General features: G+C 55.3%; 1 protein-coding gene across 11 annotated transcripts in view; it reads left to right on the forward strand.

Annotated features, from left to right (window-relative positions):
* AGAP1 (ArfGAP with GTPase domain, ankyrin repeat and PH domain 1) overlaps positions 1 to 18403 on the forward strand; it is a 546965-nt gene extending 528562 nt beyond the window's left edge. For all 11 annotated transcript variants that reach the window (XM_034655451.1, XM_034655453.1, XM_034655455.1 and 8 more), the window contains 2 exons: positions 8818 to 9073; positions 10563 to 18403. In XM_034655451.1, coding sequence (XP_034511342.1) covers positions 8818 to 9073; positions 10563 to 10766 — 460 coding nt within the window. In that variant the 3' untranslated portion in view covers positions 10767 to 18403. The remainder of the gene's footprint in view (positions 1 to 8817; positions 9074 to 10562) is intronic.
* Positions 18404 to 19001: the final 598 nt, after the last annotated feature.

Raw genomic sequence — 19001 nt, forward strand, 5'->3', positions numbered from 1 at the left:
GAGCTCGGGCGGTGACCCCCGGGGTCAGCTGCTTGGCCCTCACAGGTGGGGGACACAGAGCAGCTGTCTTGGCCTCTCTGGGGCTCACCTTCTTCCCCTTTTAAAAGAGGGTAAGACCAGCGTACGTCACCAGGTGTCGTCAGAGTGGAACCAGATAGTTTATGAAAAGCTCAGCCCGATGGCTGACACACCAGAGGTACTTACCGAATAGTAGCTGTGACCTGAGTGGTCACGCTCCTAGTCTGGGCGACAGGGTCAAGCCATTTTAGTAGCGACTCTTGCCTTGTGTGTAAACAAGTGCGCCCAGGCCGATCACCGAAGACCCCGCGTGGCTCACGCAGACTTGTAAACGATGGTGGAGAAAGGGTGAGGGGCTCAAGGTTTGCTTCACGTAGCAAAGGTGGAGGGTGGCGGTCTAGCGGATTCACGTGGACACGTCCCGCGGCTAGAAAGACACCAGCCCAGTACTGGGCAGCTCCAGGTGCCGGGGACGCCCAGTGCTTCCCAGGACACCCCTTCAGTTACCGAGGACGGGTGACCCTCACAGTTGATGTCTTTGCCATCATCGTCATCAGCACCATCCGTGTCTTGCCCTGGCGGCATTCTTCGTTTCCAGACACTTCGATCCCAGTCTCCTCTGGCTCATCAGCGATCCTCCTGTCTCCCCCGGAGCCGAGCACCACAGTGTTCTGCCAGCCCTGGGCACGGTGGCCCTCCTCCACGACTGGACCCCGGAACCCAAGATGGGGCCCAGTGCAGCCCACACATGTTGAGCGGCCCCAGCCCTGGGTGCCGGTCCCAGACGCTGCAGCAAAGCCCTACTTCGCACACCCCTGACCGTGCACATTTTCCTTTGCAAGCCAAAGTGCTCATCTCTGCCTCTGCCCTGCCCCCTTCTTGATCATCTTTTCTTGCCTCTAGCCTTGATTCTGTTGTCCGCGGAGTTGGCTGCCCCCGCTGCCACCTGTGCGTCACCTGTGTGTCACCTGGCTTATCTTCGTAGGCCCCGGGGGTTACTGGTCCCACGCTGGCGGGATGGCACCAGCATCAGCACTTACTCACGGGGCACACCGGGCTGGAAAGCCCTTCTGCTCGCTCCATCCAGTCCCCGCACAGGCCAAAGGGGTGGGGCTGTGGCCCAGCCAAGGTCCCGGCCACAGCGGATGCCGTAAAGCCCATCTCAAAGGCCAGGGCTGGCGTGGGAGCCTCGCTGTGGCCCACCAGCTGCCAGCTTCGTCCTGCGGCCAGTCCTTCCTGGACGACTCCGGGCTCCCTGGGACTTCACGGCCCAGCCTCCCTACTTCAAAATAGGAAAAGCCGTCCATCACAGACCGTCCACCCCTTCACCTCTTCTGAACCTTGGGACAAAATTGACCCATGTCTTTTTTCCCGAAGCTTCTCAGGAAACGGCCTTTCCTTTTTGTCATGATTTCTCAAAATACGGCCACGACTCTGGCATCACACGTGCGTTTTGCTCAGTGTTTGATATGTAGCTCCTTTGTGAAAACATGTCACCTGCTCAGGGTCCCTTAAAGAGCCCGGTGTGACCAGGAGTTCTCAAGAAAGCCAGTTTCCGTCGTCATCATCATATCATCTTCACCCTGAGCGTTGCCACAGCAGGGCTCCCGGGACTCAGAGCCTGCCCCTCACCTGCTGTGCCCGGCAGTCCGGTCCTTACTGGTGCGGACAGCTGTTTCCCTCCGGCGTGCGCCACCTATGCAGGCTGCAGGTGGGACGTGTCCCAGGGATGGTCTTTGGGGGACACGTGGAGCCTCAGCCATGTCAAGGTCAAGTGTGGCAACGCCTTGTCTGTCGGGCTGCAGGACTGGGGCCCATCCTAGCGCAGCCGACCCTGTAAGACGCTGTGGATGCAGGACTCCGGGGATGGGGCTCCACCTGTCCTCTGATCCCCAAATCCTGTGCTCAGTACCTGGCCGGCCCATGGCTCAGCTCGTGCACCAGGCAGTTTCCTGGCCCCTGGGCGGGAGGAAGTGGCCGGCTGGCTCATAAAGGGGTTTCATTTCAGACAGGAAGTGAAGAAAATGTTTACTACGGCACCTCTGATTGTATCTCTTTATTTTGGGGGATTGGGTCAGTGTCTTTTTTCTGATTCGTTGCCCGTTCTCTCATTTTCTCTCCCTCCTGTGCAGTTGATTTATTTAAAGGTGTGTCAGCACGAGGCTCAAATGAGGAGCTGGGCCTCCTTTCTGCTGACGGCCGGCCATGCCAATAAGTCATTTTTTAGCTCATTAGCTAACGGAGCCTGTGAGCAGCGGGCCTCCAGGGGATTGGAATGAGGTGACGTGATCTACAGGCAGCCACACTGCTCTTGAACTGGCCTTCCTTGGGGAAAATGAAAGGCTCGGCCAAGACAAGCGGGGGATCCCAGAAGTAAGACTGGGACAGCAGAGTAACAATTGGCATGTTTGTGCTTCGGTATCCTGCTCTCCTGGGCCAAATGGTTTTAGACAGAATATTCTTGTAGCAAAGGAGTCACTACCAGAATGTCCGTCTTTCACGTGTTAATGGTGGGCACAGGAGCCAGATGACGGTGATGGAGACCGTGGTCATCCAGGATGTTGGTCGGACTGGGCTGCCCGAACAGAAGACCACAGATTGGGTGGCTGTAATGACAGAGATGTATTTTCTCCAGCTCTGGAGTCTGCAAGGTCAAGGTCAAGGTGCCAGAGTTGGTTTCCGGTGGGAGCTCTTCCTGGCTTGCAGATGGTGCTATCACACGGACAGAGATCCCTGTGTCTCCTCCTCGTCTTGTAAGGACACCAGTCCCAGTGGAACAGGGCCCCACTTTTATGATCTCACTGAACCTCAGTGACCTCCTTACAGGCCTGGTCTCCAAATGCAAACACATCAGGGTCAGGGCTTCGGCATATGAATTTGGGGGGACATGGTTCAGTCCGTAGCACCCAGGAAGACATCAGAAAGCTCAAGGCTGTGGCCAGAGGCTAACCACACTTGGCCCCGGACACCCTGACAGCCACGGATGGGGTACTTCAGACCAGGTGGGCACCCCTCGCCCAGCATTCCAAGCCCCCCTGCCCCGTGGTAGGGTGTGGGGGAGTCACAGGGCGCTGATGGGTTTGTCAGGGCCCCTGGACGAGGGCCCCCACCTCACCCTCCCCAGCTCATTGACAGCCCAGATTTAGAAACCTAAAGCATCCAGCAGGCACTTGACCCCCACGGACCCCTGTGCCATCGGCCTCCCTTTGTCACACACATCACTCCCACAGGTGAGTTCACGGGGGCTTGATAGCGGTTGTGCATTACAGACACTAGTTGATTCCATCGTGATAGCGCCAACAGCTGCCACTTGTGGCCAGCACACCCTCCAGACTCAGCGGCCTCAGCCCCAACACCGCCCTGCCTGCTGCAGACGTCACTATGCCCACTTTACAGACGAGGAAGTCAGGGCCCGTGGGGTCCCTGAAGGTGTGGCAGTCTACACCACGAGGACGGGGAACAAAGCAGGCACATACATGCCAAGTCTCCATTGCCGAAAACCAGGGCCTTGTAGCTACTGGTGGTTCTCTTCTCCCGCCCTTGACCACTGTGGATGTGCACGGGGTGAAGGTGACCCCCCATTTGCCAGGGTGCACAGTGACAGGGGACGTGGCTTCCAGATAACGGGAAGTGCTCGAGCATGAAAGGGGCTTCCTGAGTTAGCAAACCCCCATGCCCTTGTCGGAGCTCTCTGCTCCTGCCAGCGGGTGTGCTGGTGGAGGCACGAAGCCCCGTGGCCTCCCTTAGCTTTCTGGTCCCTCCTGGTATCAGAAAAACACGGTCGCCCTGCAATCCTGCGGGGCCCAGGAGCCAGTGTGGGAAGCTTCTGTTTTTAAACAGCAGAGAAGTTTCCATGAAGAGCCCTGGTTCCACCACACAACAAAAGCCACACATTAAAACAGTTCTGGGGGGACCAGGTAGAGTGGGGCTAGAAGAGGCAGTCCCCACCCAGTGCTTGCAGTGCTCCTTCGGGGACGGCCCCCCGTAGCAAGCCTGTTCTCTGTATTTGCGTGGGTGCAGGTCCTGAAGCCCTGTTGGTAATAGTCACCTCCCTCCAGCTCTCTGGGGTCACAGGTGGACCAGCTGTGAAGAGGTCAAGCCTCGGGCCTTCCCTGCAGGAACCCTCTCCAAGACCCTGTTGCTGATGTCACACACAGAACATTAGAGTCTTTCTCCTGAAGAAGCTCCCAAAAGAGTACTCGGCCCCTGAAGTCTGGACCCGCGCTTGTGAATGACTCTCTGTGAGCAGCACCGGCTTTCAAAGCAAGGAGCAGTTTAATAAACACGCACGCCAATTCCCATGAAGCCANCTGATTCGTTGCCCGTTCTCTCATTTTCTCTCCCTCCTGTGCAGTTGATTTATTTAAAGGTGTGTCAGCACGAGGCTCAAATGAGGAGCTGGGCCTCCTTTCCGCTGACGGCCGGCCATGCCAATAAGTCATTTTTTAGCTCATTAGCTAACGGAGCCTGTGAGCAGCGGGCCTCCAGGGGATTGGAATGAGGTGACGTGATCTACAGGCAGCCACACTGCTCTTGAACTGGCCTTCCTTGGGGAAAATGAAAGGCTCGGCCAAGACAAGCGGGGGATCCCAGAAGTAAGACTGGGACAGCAGAGTAACAATTGGCATGTTTGTGCTTCGGTATCCTGCTCTCCTGGGCCAAATGGTTTTAGACAGAATATTCTTGTAGCAAAGGAGTCACTACCAGAATGTCCGTCTTTCACGTGTTAATGGTGGGCACAGGAGCCAGATGACGGTGATGGAGACCGTGGTCATCCAGGATGTTGGTCGGACTGGGCTGCCCGAACAGAAGACCACAGATTGGGTGGCTGTAATGACAGAGATGTATTTTCTCCAGCTCTGGAGTCTGCAAGGTCAAGGTCAAGGTGCCAGAGTTGGTTTCCGGTGGGAGCTCTTCCTGGCTTGCAGATGGTGCTATCACACGGACAGAGATCCCTGTGTCTCCTCCTCGTCTTGTAAGGACACCAGTCCCAGTGGAACAGGGCCCCACTTTTATGATCTCACTGAACCTCAGTGACCTCCTTACAGGCCTGGTCTCCAAATGCAAACACATCAGGGTCAGGGCTTCGGCATATGAATTTGGGGGGACATGGTTCAGTCCGTAGCACCCAGGAAGACGTCAGAAAGCTCAAGGCTGTGGCCAGAGGCTAACCACACTTGGCCCCAGACACCCTGACAGCCACGGATGGGGTACTTCAGACCAGCTGGGCACCCCTCGCCCAGCATTCCAACCCCCCCTGCCCCGTGGTAGGGTGTGGGGGAGTCACAGGGCGCTGATGGGTTTGTCAGGGCCCCTGGACGAGGGCCCCCACCTCACCCTCCCCAGCTCATTGACAGCCCAGATTTAGAAACCTAAAGCATCCAGCAGGCACTTGACCCCCACGGACCCCTGTGCCATCGGCCTCCCTTTGTCACACACATCACTCCCACAGGTGAGTTCACGGGGGCTTGATAGCGGTTGTGCATTACAGACACTAGTTGATTCCATCGTGATAGCGCCAACAGCTGCCACTTGTGGCCAGCACACCCTCCAGACTCAGCGGCCTCAGCCCCAACACCGCCCTGCCTGCTGCAGACGTCACTATGCCCACTTTACAGACGAGGAAGTCAGGGCCCGTGGGGTCCCTGAAGGTGTGGCAGTCTACACCACGAGGACGGGGAACAAAGCAGGCACATACATGCCAAGTCTCCATTGCCGAAAACCAGGGCCTTGTAGCTACTGGTGGTTCTCTTCTCCCGCCCTTGACCACTGTGGATGTGCACGGGGTGAAGGTGACCCCCCATTTGCCAGGGTGCACAGTGACAGGGGACATGGCTTCCAGATAACGGGAAGTGCTCGAGCATGAAAGGGGCTTCCTGAGTTAGCAAACCCCCATGCCCTTGTCGGAGCTCTCTGCTTCTGCCAGCTGGGGTGTGCTGGTGGAGGCACGAAGCCCCGTGGCCTCCCTTAGCTTTCTGGTCCCTCCTGGTATCAGAAAAACACGGTCGCCCTGCAATCCTGCGGGGCCCAGGAGCCAGTGTGGGAAGCTTCTGTTTTTAAACAGCAGAGAAGTTTCCATGAAGAGCCCTGGTTCCACCACACAACAAAAGCCACACATTAAAACAGTTCTGGGGGGACCAGGTAGAGTGGGGCTAGAAGAGGCAGTCCCCACCCAGTGCTTGCAGTGCTCCTTCGGGGACGGCCCCCCGTAGCAAGCCTGTTCTCTGTATTTGCGTGGGTGCAGGTCCTGAAGCCCTGTTGGTAATAGTCACCTCCCTCCAGCTCTCTGGGGTCACAGGTGGACCAGCTGTGAAGAGGTCAAGCCTCGGGCCTTCCCTGCAGGAACCTTCTCCAAGACCCTGTTGCTGATGTCACACACAGAACATTAGAGTCTTTCTCCTGAAGAAGCTCCCAAAATAGTACTCGGCCCCTGAAGTCTGGACCCGCGCTTGTGAATGACTCTCTGTGAGCAGCACCGGCTTTCAAAGCAAGGAGCAGTTTAATAAACACGCACGCCAATTCCCATGAAGCCAGGTGAGCTCGCTTGCGGGGTGACCGGACTCCCGGCCAGAAAGTCACCCGGACTTCCCCGGAGAACACGCCGGCCGCTGGACAGGACTCAGAAGCTACGGGCTGTCCTCAGTCTTCGGCTGGGGTATCCGAATATTAAAGAGAGAATTGGATAATTACAATAAGGACGAGTTACTGTGTTCGGTTCTGTTTTATCCCTGGGCGATTTGGCACCGCGCATTAAAATCCACCAGAGCAGAATAAAACAGCTCTGATTTTAATGCCTGCCCCCAAAAACGAGGGTTAGCAAACTGGAACTTCAAAATCTGGACTCATCCTTCACCACGGTCCCTTTTCATTGCGTTCACGTTTTGTTCCTTCTTTTTGCTGATTTATGAAATGCATCTACATATGTTAAATACGTTTTAAATAAGGTTTTTTTAATACCACTAGAAACACGGATTGTTGGGGGTGTTCTTTCTCCTGCCCCTTGCTTTTGTGCTCGTATTTTGTCCCAAGTGGGGACAGGGGACAGGCTGCAGAGTCCCGGGTGGGGTGTGGGGTGGGTTCTCAGCTGTAGCCGAGTGTTTGTCCTGGAAATCTCCGCATGAAAAGGGTCGGGGGTCACTCGGGGGTCACTCGCATGTACCAGGAAGTGAAGCAAAACTAATCCAGATTTAGTCCTGGAAGAATTTGTTTGCCTAAGTATTTAAAAACAGATTAGGGCTCACCCGACACTAAATCACCAGGAGCAATGTAAACACTGGTAAAAGGTGTAAACAAGGCCTTTCTTCTGTACTTCGGAAGGAAAAATGTCATGGTTAATGAGTTTTCTTTCTAGAGTATCACGGAGGCCCTAAGTGATTCTCTGTGTAGCGCGTAGCTATGTACCCTGATTCTTCTCCGGGAGGAAACTGGATTTTAGGAGGGGGCAGTTGCGAAGCAGTGTGTTATTCAAGTCTCGGTAATGACAGTCACTCTGCTCTGCAGGGCTGTCCTTTCATCTCTCATCATCCTCATCAAAAAGCATCTGTCCGGCTAGCGGCGCCCCCCCAGACTTGCCCACCTCCAGAGCTGCCTGTGAACTCTCCCTTCAGGCTCCTGCGTTGTGCCCCAGGCAGTCCCGCAGAGCCGTGAGGATTGCTCTGAGCTGTTTGCTGTCTCTCTTGCACCCCGTTTGCGAAGTCTCTTGCACCCCGTTTGCGAAACCAAAACCCGCGAACACACCTTGCAGTTGGTTTCTTCCTTCGTCTCTTTACCTTCTCTTCCCATTCTCCTCCCTCCTCTCTATGCCCAGCCCTCCTTCCAGATGTCGTAGGCAGCATCCGGTCCCACTAGGACCCCCCACCCCAGTTCAGGAGGCATGTTCCAAGCAGGCCGAGCTGCTGGGGGAGGGACACCCGTTGCAGCATGTTGCCATCTGAGCTCCAGGCCTTTCCCCTGTCCTCCCTGGAGTCATCCCCTCCTGCACCCCTAGCTCAGCTCTGGTCAGGAGCCACCTGCCTTGTCTCTCCTGGACTGGGCCCTAGGACACCTTGACGCTCTCCACTTCAGCCTTCCCCGGGTCTCCAGAGAGATTACAAACTCAAGTAGTAACTGAGTTAGTTTGCTTATCTTTGCCAGATCTCCCCATTGGGGTCTCTGTAGTTTCATATGTGGGTCTGTAACAAGATGTTCCTTAATGGAAGTATTGGGAGACCCCGGAGAGTTCACAACACCCCCTTCCAGGGTGAGGAGTTAAGAGCTAAGAGTTCAAGGTCTCACCTAGGTAGGGGGAGACCCCACCTGTCCTCCTGTCCCCTGGCCCTGAACTCCAGCAGTGTCCTCTCATCCCAACTAAAAGCTGTCATTGCTTACAGTAGAGTGGGCCTCTGGGCCACCCTGCCTTGCGTCAGACCCCGGGCAGGAAGGTGGTTCTTCCTGGACACGGCTTCTGCATTAAAACCAAAAGAAATCACGTGAGAACTCAAGGCCTTGGGCCTCTGCACACCTTCAGGTGTCAGAACCCCCTTCCCCCAGAGGTTCTGATTCAGGAGGTCTGGGGCAGTGCCTGGGAATCTGCATTTCTGACAAGTTCCCAGGTGGTGCTGATGCTGCTGGCCAGAGCCTCTGCTCTAGGACACATCTCCCTGCCCCTCAGGGGGCTTCCTTGTGCTCCGTGAAGACACTCGTCTCCTGCTACTGCGCTTCCTCCCCGAGGCCTCCAGACCACTTAGGTTCGGGGTGGGGTGGGGGTCGGCCTCAGCTGTCCTTCCTGACGTGACCGCGCCCATGTCCTGGCTCTTGCAGGGAGGAGAAGGAGCGGTGGATCCGGGCCAAGTACGAGCAGAAGCTCTTCCTGGCGCCGCTTCCCTGCACGGAGCTGTCCCTGGGCCAGCACCTGCTGCGGGCCACCGCCGACGAGGACCTGCGGGCCGTCATCCTGTTGCTGGCGCACGGCTCCCGGGAGGAGGTGAACGAGACCTGCGGAGAGGGGGACGGCCGCACAGCGCTGCATCTGGCCTGCCGGAAGGGGAACGTGGTCCTGGTGCAGCTCCTGATCTGGGTAGGTCACCCAGGTGCCCCGCGTGGCGCCGAGATGCCGGGGGTGCCTTGTTCTGCTCTGTGGACATCTTTCCGGTGGAAGGTCGGGGGTCTGAAGGCGGGAAGCAGTGTGGGCAGGGCAGGGAGGATTTCAGTGTGGAGCCCCTGGCTCTCAGTCCCCTGCGTGAGGACAGAGGAGAAGACGGGTGTGTGAGGATACCCCCAGGGGACTGAGTAAAGGGAGGGAGGAGGTGAGCAGGACACGGTCCATCCACCAGGGGCCGGAGTATCTGCAGTCTTCGCATTTCTCATGACCCCTCTGGGTCAAGCGTGGCTGGAGGTGTCCCTCTTGTTCCTCTTACAACAGAGTCCCAGTGTCTTTGTTTTGGAGAAGTGTGGAGAGCGAGGACACAGCTAGTTTATGTGGTTTTCCCTTTACCAGACACAAAAATACCGGACCCAAAGTTCGATGTTTGATACGGTAGGACTTTACCAAAGTGTTTCATCTAGACAGTTCTGGTTAACTTCTACTAGGCAAATTATTTCTTAAATTGCTATGGAAGCATTTGTTATGAAGCCTGAATGGGGACAGGGAAGAGTGTGTGAAGCAGGGCACTGCCTGGGCTGCCAGGGGGTGCTTCTGAGAAGCCCACACCTTGTGGTGGCAGCCTGCACACCTCTGGGGCTTGGCCACTGTGGGTCCCTGTGGAAAGGCCGCAGAAAGCTGCTGCCGAGAAGTCCCTGGCAGGTGCAGAGGGAAACATTCACCAGTGGTCGGACTGAACAGCGTGCCAGTAGCTGACTTTTCTGTGCTCTTACGTATGACATGTTTTTCCTACAATGGAAAGGAATCACGTCTGAGATCAAAAAGTGATTATTTTTTGTTTTTACAATTGGATAGTCAGAATAGGAATAGCGGAGGCGCCTGGGTGGCTCAGTCGTTAAGTGTCTGCCTTCGGCTCAGGTCATGATCCCGGGGTCCTGGGATCGAGCCCCGCATCGGCTCCCTGCTCGGTGGGAAGCCTGCTTCTGCCTCTCCCACTCCCCCTGCCTGTGTTCCCTCTTTCGCTATCTCTCGCTATCAAATAAGTAAATTAAATCTTTTTAAAAAACAAACAAAAAAGAATAGAAATAGCAACACGAGAATTATCTTTGGTCTGCTGCAGAAAGGAGGGACTTTCAGTTGCAAAAAGCACAGTCTTCATTTTTGTTAAAGATTTTATTTATTAGAGCGAGAGCAAGCATGAGCAGGGGGTAGGGGCAGAGGCAGAGGGAGAAGCAGGCTCCGCATTGAGCACAGAGCCCCGCACGGGGCTGGATCCCAGGACCCTGAGATCATGACCTCAGCCGAAAGCAGACACGTGACCCACTGAGCCACCCAGGCGCCCCAAAACACATTCTTTCGAAGAACATGCGTTGGGGCGAGTTGCGGCACCGGCCGTCCGCCCCCGGCAGCCCGTCTGCAGCGCGGTCCCCGGCGGTGCGCTGACGGCCCTCTGTTGCCTCCGCAGTACGGCGTGGACGTCATGGCCCGGGACGCCCACGGGAACACGGCGCTGGCGTACGCGCGGCAGGCCTCGAGCCAGGAGTGCATCGACGTCCTGCTGCAGTACGGCTGCCCCGACGAGCGCTTCGTGCTCATGGCCACGCCCAACCTGTCCCGGAAGAACAATAACCGCAACAACAGCAGCGGGCGTGTGCCCGCCATCCTCTGACGCCCCGGCGCGCGCCGCGCCCGCCCTGCCAAGCCACCGCACGTGAGTCCCGTCGCGGCCCCGCTCTCCTCCCGCTGGTGGCCCGCCGCCCACCCTCACCCCGCGCAATCACAAAGCCCGACCGGCCCCGGGGCGAAGACGAGGCCAGGAGGCTGCCGAGCCGAGTCGTCCCCGTAAACCCCCCCGAGGACGAGCAGGCGCTCCGGGTGGGCCTCGGTTTACTGACATAGCACACGGCGAGGGACCCCCGCTGCCCTCCGTCCGTCCGAGGAGGCCCCGGGACTGGATGGGACGGGCGGGGGAGGGGAGGGGAGGCGAGGCGCCGGGAGCAGGGAGACTCTCCTTAACTGGCAGTTAAGCACATCAGTACATTTCACCTCTACCAAACGGAACACTCGGATTTCATCTCCTCTCCGAGGAGCTTGACGGCATAAATCAGAAGCAAGCAGAGTTTGTCAGGTTTGAAGCCCCTATGATGGTATGTGTCAAATCAGTTGTGGCTAATCTGTCCGGGGAGAATACCGGCTTCATTACACTCGTATAGTTGAGTTCTTCCCGCATTACCGCTGTTTAATAGAACATGATTACTCATCGCCGAGGAGAAGGCGTATTAGCCGAGGAGGTAGTTACGCAGCACGCTCTGATGACTGCCACGATGTGATTGCAATACTTCTTAGAAGCATCATATTATCCCAGACATGTTCTTTCGAGCCCTTGGAGCCCTCCTTTCTAAATTCACTGTCATAATTTAGTATCTGTTTAATTTTTCAGTCCAAAGAGAGGAAATCAGTTGCTGAGTATTATTTGTCTGGAGTCTCCTTGGTACAAAAACAAAGTGGAAAAAATAAATAAGAGTAAGTCGGAAATTCAAAAGGAAATCACGAATTCCAGCTAATAACATTGCGAGGCCATGTTCTAAAGTCAGTAAATGCATAAAAGGCTGTTTTTTTTCCCCCAAACATAAGAGAGATTTTGCATTTTACTTCCTTTTGCCAAGGTGGCTGTCTTGGGTCTCAGTCACTCCCAGGCCACACGGGAGTGTCACATAGGCTTCTGTGTTATGTCTTTAGATAAGATTGTGAAAATCTATTTGAATAAAAGAAGTTCATAAATATGCATTGATTTTCGTACAGACAAATGGCACCTCTGTTAATTTATAAATTGAACTGGATGTGAACTAATACCGTGCAACTAGTTGAGATAAGAGGGTTACAGATCATTGTACATGGAAAGCACTCCCAGCAGCAAACACTTCCATTAATGTGATCGACAGCTTTTAAAAAGGAACATACCAGAAGAAGATGGTGGTACAATTTGCTTATTAAAATCGAGAAAGAAAAAAAGACACTTAGATGCCTATGAGAGAAGGAGGGGAGGAAGCTTGTGATTTCTCATTATTTAGATCTGATACCACTTCTGCCAAGCCAGAGAAGGGGTGACGGGGAAGTCGGGGATAAGTTTCTCAGTCCTGCCCCAGGTGCTGGGCAGAGGCAGGTCGCGACTGGCCGCCCACAGCTCGGTGGCACCGGCTGGCCCGCGGGCGTCGCTTCACTCGGTGGCCATGCCCTCCGTTTCCTTTACTTTGTCACCTGATCTGCCATCCCTGTGGCATGGGGCTGCTTCAGACTTCAGCCACCTTCCGCGTGGTGGCCAAACACAGTAAAAACCAGATCGCGACACCTTAGGTTAAAAAGGAAGGGGTAGCTGTGCCTGGAGCCCTTTAGCAAGTCTGTCCGAGAAGAGGGTAGTCCCCTTGGCAGGAGACTCTGGACCTGCTGTCGCACAGGAGCGGGGCCACGTCCGCCCGGCCGCCTCCAGGCAGGGCCCTTGCTCTCCTATATTAAACCTTCTATTTTGTAAGAATTTTTCGTCTTCTTTTACTTTATAAGAAAAAAACACGTTAAGTTGGTGGGAAAAATAAAGCTTTACACAGAATTTATATGGGGGTTAGTGTTTCATGGACATTTGTAACCTTGATTCAGCTGCGTGGAACCCAGGAACAGCAGGTACAGAAGCCACGAGGCTGAGAGCCTTGACAACACTCCCTAATCCTCACCCCCACCCCCACCCGCAGTTTTTAATTCTGTGTTTCATCACTGTGTAGTTATTTTAAATGTGAATAGAAAAAAAATGTCATTGCCTATTTTTGAAGAACGCGTTACTGTTCTAATCGAGCTATACACATTCGCCTCTGCACAGCCGTTAGCATAGACTTACGTAGTGAACGCAGATATAGTATAAATGAAATTCTTAAATTATTTCATTGTAGTTAATTCCCACTATAGGAATGCTCTATCATATAGCGAAGCCTTGTTTTGAAAAGAAACAGAATTCCTTGTAAGGCTTCTCTTTGAGATGTATATGAGTGTGTACATATTATTATATGTGTTTATAATATAATATTTTCCCAAATGACTTTTTTCACTTAGCCTTTCACAAGCTGAATGCTAGATTGGTTTCTTTGTTTGTTTTGTTTTCCTCCCTTCCTTCTCTCCGGCACGGGGACTTCCGAGATTCCTTCCCAGAAAGCTTGACTCCCTTCCTGCTGTTTGTAGCAGTGTCGGTATGCGCCAGGAGGCGGCCAGCTTTCCTGAGTCTGAGTTTCAGCAGCAGAGGAGAGGCCGTGGTGGGTTTCAAGGGTTTTCCTCGAAAATAAAGGTGGCTGATGGCTAATCTGCTCGTATTCCAGTGTCACGCCAGAAGGCCTTTCCTCACCCATCATGCTCTCATTCCCAGCTTAAAGCCTCACCAACACTGAGGCGGGGAAGCAGATGCCACAGGGGCTGGTGTTAGCAACGACCAGCTTGGGAAGGGGCTCGAGTCATCACTGTGTATCCCATGAAAGTTCTGTGAAGTGACAGTGACAAGAAGACACCACTGCACTATCCGCAGAGCCTTTTCTGTTCAGAAGTCAGTTTCCCTTCACTGGAAACCACCTGCTGGGAGAGGCACGGGTGCACGTGGTCCCCGGGGAGGGGAGCGTCACGATCTGGCCAGATTCCTTCTGTGGCCACAGGAACCCTGCAGAGGAAGGAGCCTCAATTCTGACCCCGTGAGAGCAGACGTCCGGGACTGGGTAGGAAGATGGTTCACGAAACCCAGAGCCCCAGTCATGGGGCCCCGGTCCCTTCTGTCTCCTGTCATCCCAGGAGATGAGCCGCTCGAGGGTGAGTGAGGGGCTGTTTATGAGTCTTGGGCCCCACGAGCAGGCGCGGGTCCATGTCTCCCAGGAAGAGCACAGTGTGTGATTTTCCCAGAAAGCAGGGGAAGGCGCTGGGGCTCTTGGTGGATTACTCTTGACCAGAATCCTAAAAGTAGCCATTCTCTGCCCGTGAACCCGGGCGCCGAGGCAGGGCCTGGCTGTTCCTCCTGTCTTCTGAAGTGTTGTCTAGCCTCGTGCCATCTACCCAGCCTCTGCCATCTGGCCTAGGGACCACTCTTCCCAGTTTTGTAACGTCTGCACACTTCAGGGTCGTCCTCTCCATCTGCAAAGGAGCTGTCACTGACTTCATGAGGGGAGAGCAGGGTCCACGGTGAGAAAGACAGCGCTGCGGCTGAGCAGACCCGACTTCACCTGGCTTTGCTGCCCCTGCTGGGCGGTCCTGGCCAGGTACCCAGCTGCAGGGCTCTCTTTCCTCAGCTATGAAACGGGTGGCCTGGAAGGCTCCGATGACCAGTTGGTTTCCAACCAATGTGACCACGGCCAGCCAGACCCGCCGCCAGGGGCTGGATGCTCAGGAAATGCCGGTGTCGCAAAGACCCGGAATGCTGAGGGCAGCAAAGCCAGAGCCTCCCGGAGAGCTGCCCTCGGGGGTCGGTGACAGCAGGCCCGCCAGCCTCCCCCCGCCAGCTGAGCCAGCCGGTGTCCTCCCCCACGGCCGCTGGCGGGGAGCAGTGTCAGGAGGGGGGCGGAGGCGCTCTGTGCCCCTCCCCCCGTACTGCCCACTTCCTGATGCTTATCCCCCATTTTTGTAGTCTGAGTTTGACTTTCCAGAGGCAAAGAAAAGGTTGAGTCTTACCCTCATGCATTCAGTAAGGTCACTTGAGACCCAGGATGACCCCTTCTGTCTGACACCCTGTTGTGTTACCGGCTCAGACAGGCCTCCCTCTCGCCAGGAGCCACCAGGAGGCTCCTGTCCACGCTTGGTCCTCAGAGCTTGCTGAAGAGCGTGATGGCTGGCAGAGCGCTAGGCCCTTCGGCCTCTCTCGCTTAGCCTGGACGGCCAGAGGGTGAGCCTGCGCCTCCCCGGAGCCGCTCTCCCTTTCGAGGCTGGCGTTCGGCTCGTCCTGGGCCTGCGCTCGGTGAACGCGGCTTCCCCCTCGAGGGTGGCTGTTGGGTCTTGCCCGGCACCCAGCCCAAGCTGTGCTCAAGGGTGACACGGGTCCCCATGGCTCCAGCTCCGCCAACCCTTCCTCCTTGCATTTAGAATGTTCTGGAAATAAGAAATCCACATTCCCACCTAGGGAGGTTGAGAAGCTTTGCAGCAATGTGGAGCCTCTACGAGTAAGTGTGATCAGGGCTCCCCAAGTTCTCAGAAGGCGAAGATAATTGGAAAGCAAATCCGTCACCCCTCCATGGGCTGTTTCCCCTCCCCCACCTGCTCTATTTCCATCCCTCACGCGCCCCACAAGGTCGGCATGACTTTCTAGAACTCCCCTGGACTGTATTTATGTCCTTCAAGCAAACAAATTGAAAAGCAGTCAGGAAGGAATTCAAATAGAAATGTGCTGAAGATACACATCTTTCTTTCCCAGGAAATATAATTTATTCTAACTGCCGCGTCAAACGTGGGCTTCACACATTGTGAAGTCCTGTCTTCAAGTGATTTTTACCCTCATCCTTCACCAAAAAGCTAAATAAGGGCCTTTGGCATCCAGACTCGGATTTTTCACTTTGGGCCATTATCGACACGTTGCTTTTTTGAATTCCCAAGTGGCTTTCTTCCAGAAGCTCTGTGGCCAGTGAGTCCTCGGTGTGGGCCCCGCCCCTGCCACGGCTAGGCCAGGCCCCCCAGGTGTGCGACTCACGGCGGGCAGGGGTCTGGCTCCCCGCCTGGCCCGCTGAGGGATGGGGTCGGCCCCCCGCCCTGCTCTGGGCCCTGCGCCCTGATGGGTCCTTGGTGGTTCAAGCATCGCAAGCAGGTCGCCCTTCAGCCAAAACGTTGGATTGCTTCCCGTTAACGCAGCAGAGAGAAGGGGGAGTGGGTTAGTGCCCCAAGCAGACCGCAGCAGCGTCAGGCTTCTGTTCCCACCGCGGCCGGGGGTGATCCCTGGAAGCCAGGCCGCTCGGGAGGAGAGAGCATCCGTGCCGCTCGGGGGTCCGCAGGCCCACACCGGACCCTCCCCTCTCCCCTTGCCAGGAAGAGGGGACATGTGACGGCTTAGAACTCGTATTTCAAAAACACAAATGTTCTTCCCCTTAGAGGAGAAAGGCTGTCCTAACAGAGGTGTTTTTAAGCAAAATTAATGGATTCCCCATCTCGTTTTGGATGTCTGCGGCTTTTGGAACATAATTGACGCTTCTTTCCAGTTCCAGTTTTTCAGTGTGGGCCAGAGTGGAAAGTAGAGGACATTTCATCGGCACAGGATTCCGTAAGACCACAAAGTCTGGTTTTTAGTCCATGATTTTTAAAACTCCCAAGTTCTAGAAGTAATTAGGTTTCACCCGTGTTGGAAACGCCCTCCCAAAGCAAGGATTCAGGACCGTAGATTTGCAAGTCTCTCCTTTCTGCATTTCATTTATGGGAGGGCTGGGTTTGCTCTCAGATGACAGCATTGTTTCTGGGGTTAGCACCTGGTTGGTAAAAACGCCCTTGTCCGAGGCCCTCATCCCATCCAAAGGGCCTGCGGTGCCCAGAGGTGGGCAGGGTGAGGCAGGCGTGCCCAGCAGCGACCTGCTGTGAACCGCCCCTGCCAAGCAGACTGACAAGCTCGGGGTCTGGCCGGGTGTCACCCTGCACCCAGCGGCTACGAGATCCGTGCGGGGCAAGCCGCCTTCGTCGGGTGCGAGAGGTCAGCTCAGGGCTTGTGTTTTATCTGGGCCTGGTGTGGCTGCTGTGGAGAACACCCCCCGAGGGTCAGGATGGAGCTGTAGGGCCGAGACCCACCTGTCAAAGTCTAGCAAGGTCTAGCCTGGCAGTCACGGTCAGTGAGAATGCCACGGCCTTCATCTTGAGACGCAGGTAGGAAGAAAGGAGCCATACAAGATGTGAGAGCTCTGGGGCATCTTCCAAATGGAACAATCAGGTGTTGGGAGCAACCACCCCCAAATCAGTGTGCCCTGGTCTCCCCGTGCCAGATGGTGTCCGCAGTGGCCCAGGAAGCAAATATCTGAGCTGGCCCAAACTCAACCAACAGGTCGTGGCCCCAACCCCTGGAAGCTCACGCAGTCAGTGATTCCTCGTGTAAGATGGTGAGCGTCCAGCCTTGACAAAGGACGTGGCAGGGCCTTCCACCCCTCATCTAGCACCCCGATGTGGAAAGCCTGAGTGACAGCCTCTTTCAAAGACCCTGGGGGCAGCCCAGCTGATGACCACTGCACCCAGCTCTGCACTTGACATTCCACTGAGGGGCCTGGGGGAAGGTTCATCCTGCCTGGGCTCTTCAAGGGTCAGAGGATAGAGGGGACCAAGGGTGCATGAGCTGGAGCCAGAGCGGGGAGTTAGCCTCACTGACCGCTCACGGGAGCACATCACGTCCTCCCTGTCCCGCCCCAGGGCGCACAGGCCGACCTGAGCGAGGACCGTGCAGTTCCACGTTCCACGGTGCACAGGCAATGGGTATTTTTAGAAACTGCTCTCGGGCACGTCACACGTCTCGAGGTTAGAAATAATGCCTCTCCAAACCTTGAAAAGCATCAAGGTTTCCCTCCTCCGACTGGGCTTTTGTGTTAAACATATCAAACTCTTGCAGCTGCAGCCCCTGTCCCGGTTTAGGCACCCATGTCCGGGGAGGGTGCCGTGAGGCTTTGACCGAGGGCCCTGCACAAAGCCTCGGGAGCCCTGAGTGGGCTGCCCCAGGAAGGGCTGGAGGTGGTGGCCACTCCAGCCCCAGGCACAGCCACGTGGGTTCCGGAAATGCTTCCTGCCCCCAGACAGCCCCCCACTCTCCTGCCCGTGACGTTGAACAGGGTTCTCATGGGGCCACTGGCGTGTTTCTGAACGGGAGTCCGGGTCACAGGTGACAACCGAGAGGCGTTTGTCAGAGGGAACAGGGAAGGCTGAGTCTCTGCCCACCTCTCAGCACATTTTTCTGTTTCTGTAAAGAGCGATGTACAGAAGACGGAGGAGCGGCCCGGGCTTTATCCAGGGGTGGGTTTGGTTTCTTTGGGGATTCTTTTTGGTGGTTTTTATATTACCTCATTCAGCAAGTTTGTTCCACAACGACTCAACGATGCTTAATTTATATTGTTTGTACTGTAATTAAAACCATTGACAGACATTTCACTTTGCTTGTTCTTTCATATGATTTTGTTTTGATTAAATATGCCAGTTTGTATTTTCCTGCATTGGGATTTTTTGTGTCCGCTGTACAGTATTCTAAGGGGAAAAAAAGAGAAAAAGAAAAATGTGTAAAGTAACGGAGAGAGGTGGCTATAGTGTAGAGGCCTCTTTCTAATAAACGAAAATATGTCTACACTGCTTCCGTGGAGGTTTTGTCGGGGTTTGGGGGGCGCGGGGTGGTGGTCATTTGTCACGACTAATTGGCTGTGTGTGCTCGGGCGAGATAAATCAGAGAGGAGAGGCGCGTCCGGAAGGGAGGCGCTAGGCCCGGGCCGCCTCTCGCGTGAGGAAACGCGCACACGTGCTGCAGTCATGGTGTCGGGGGGATAACGAGCATCTCTTCCCTCTTGTTCATCTCCAAGCCACTCCGAGGGCCCATGGTTGCCCAGCCAAGTTCCAGATGCTTGTGAAGCGTCTTTGCGCTGGACCACGCTGCCCCAGATGTGTGATAAGCTCTCCCAGGCGGCCAGGAGGGAAAACCGTTCTGGAATGCCCTTATCAATACCCAGTATGAGTAGAATCACGTTTTTCTCACACAAAACAGGTTGTATCCTCACCCCCAAACTCAGAAAATTGAAACACCCAACTGCCACCACCCAGACATCACCAGAGTCAGCAGTTCAGTGAACACTTTCCAGATGCTTCTCTCTGCAGACAGGCAGGTGTCCTCCCCCTCACCTGCTCTCACAAGCAATAAACATAAAGCCTTGTGATCCCACAACATGTCCGTACT

Source organism: Ailuropoda melanoleuca, chromosome 2 (genome assembly GCF_002007445.2).
Source record: "Ailuropoda melanoleuca isolate Jingjing chromosome 2, ASM200744v2, whole genome shotgun sequence".
Lineage (NCBI taxonomy): Eukaryota > Metazoa > Chordata > Mammalia > Carnivora > Ursidae > Ailuropoda > Ailuropoda melanoleuca.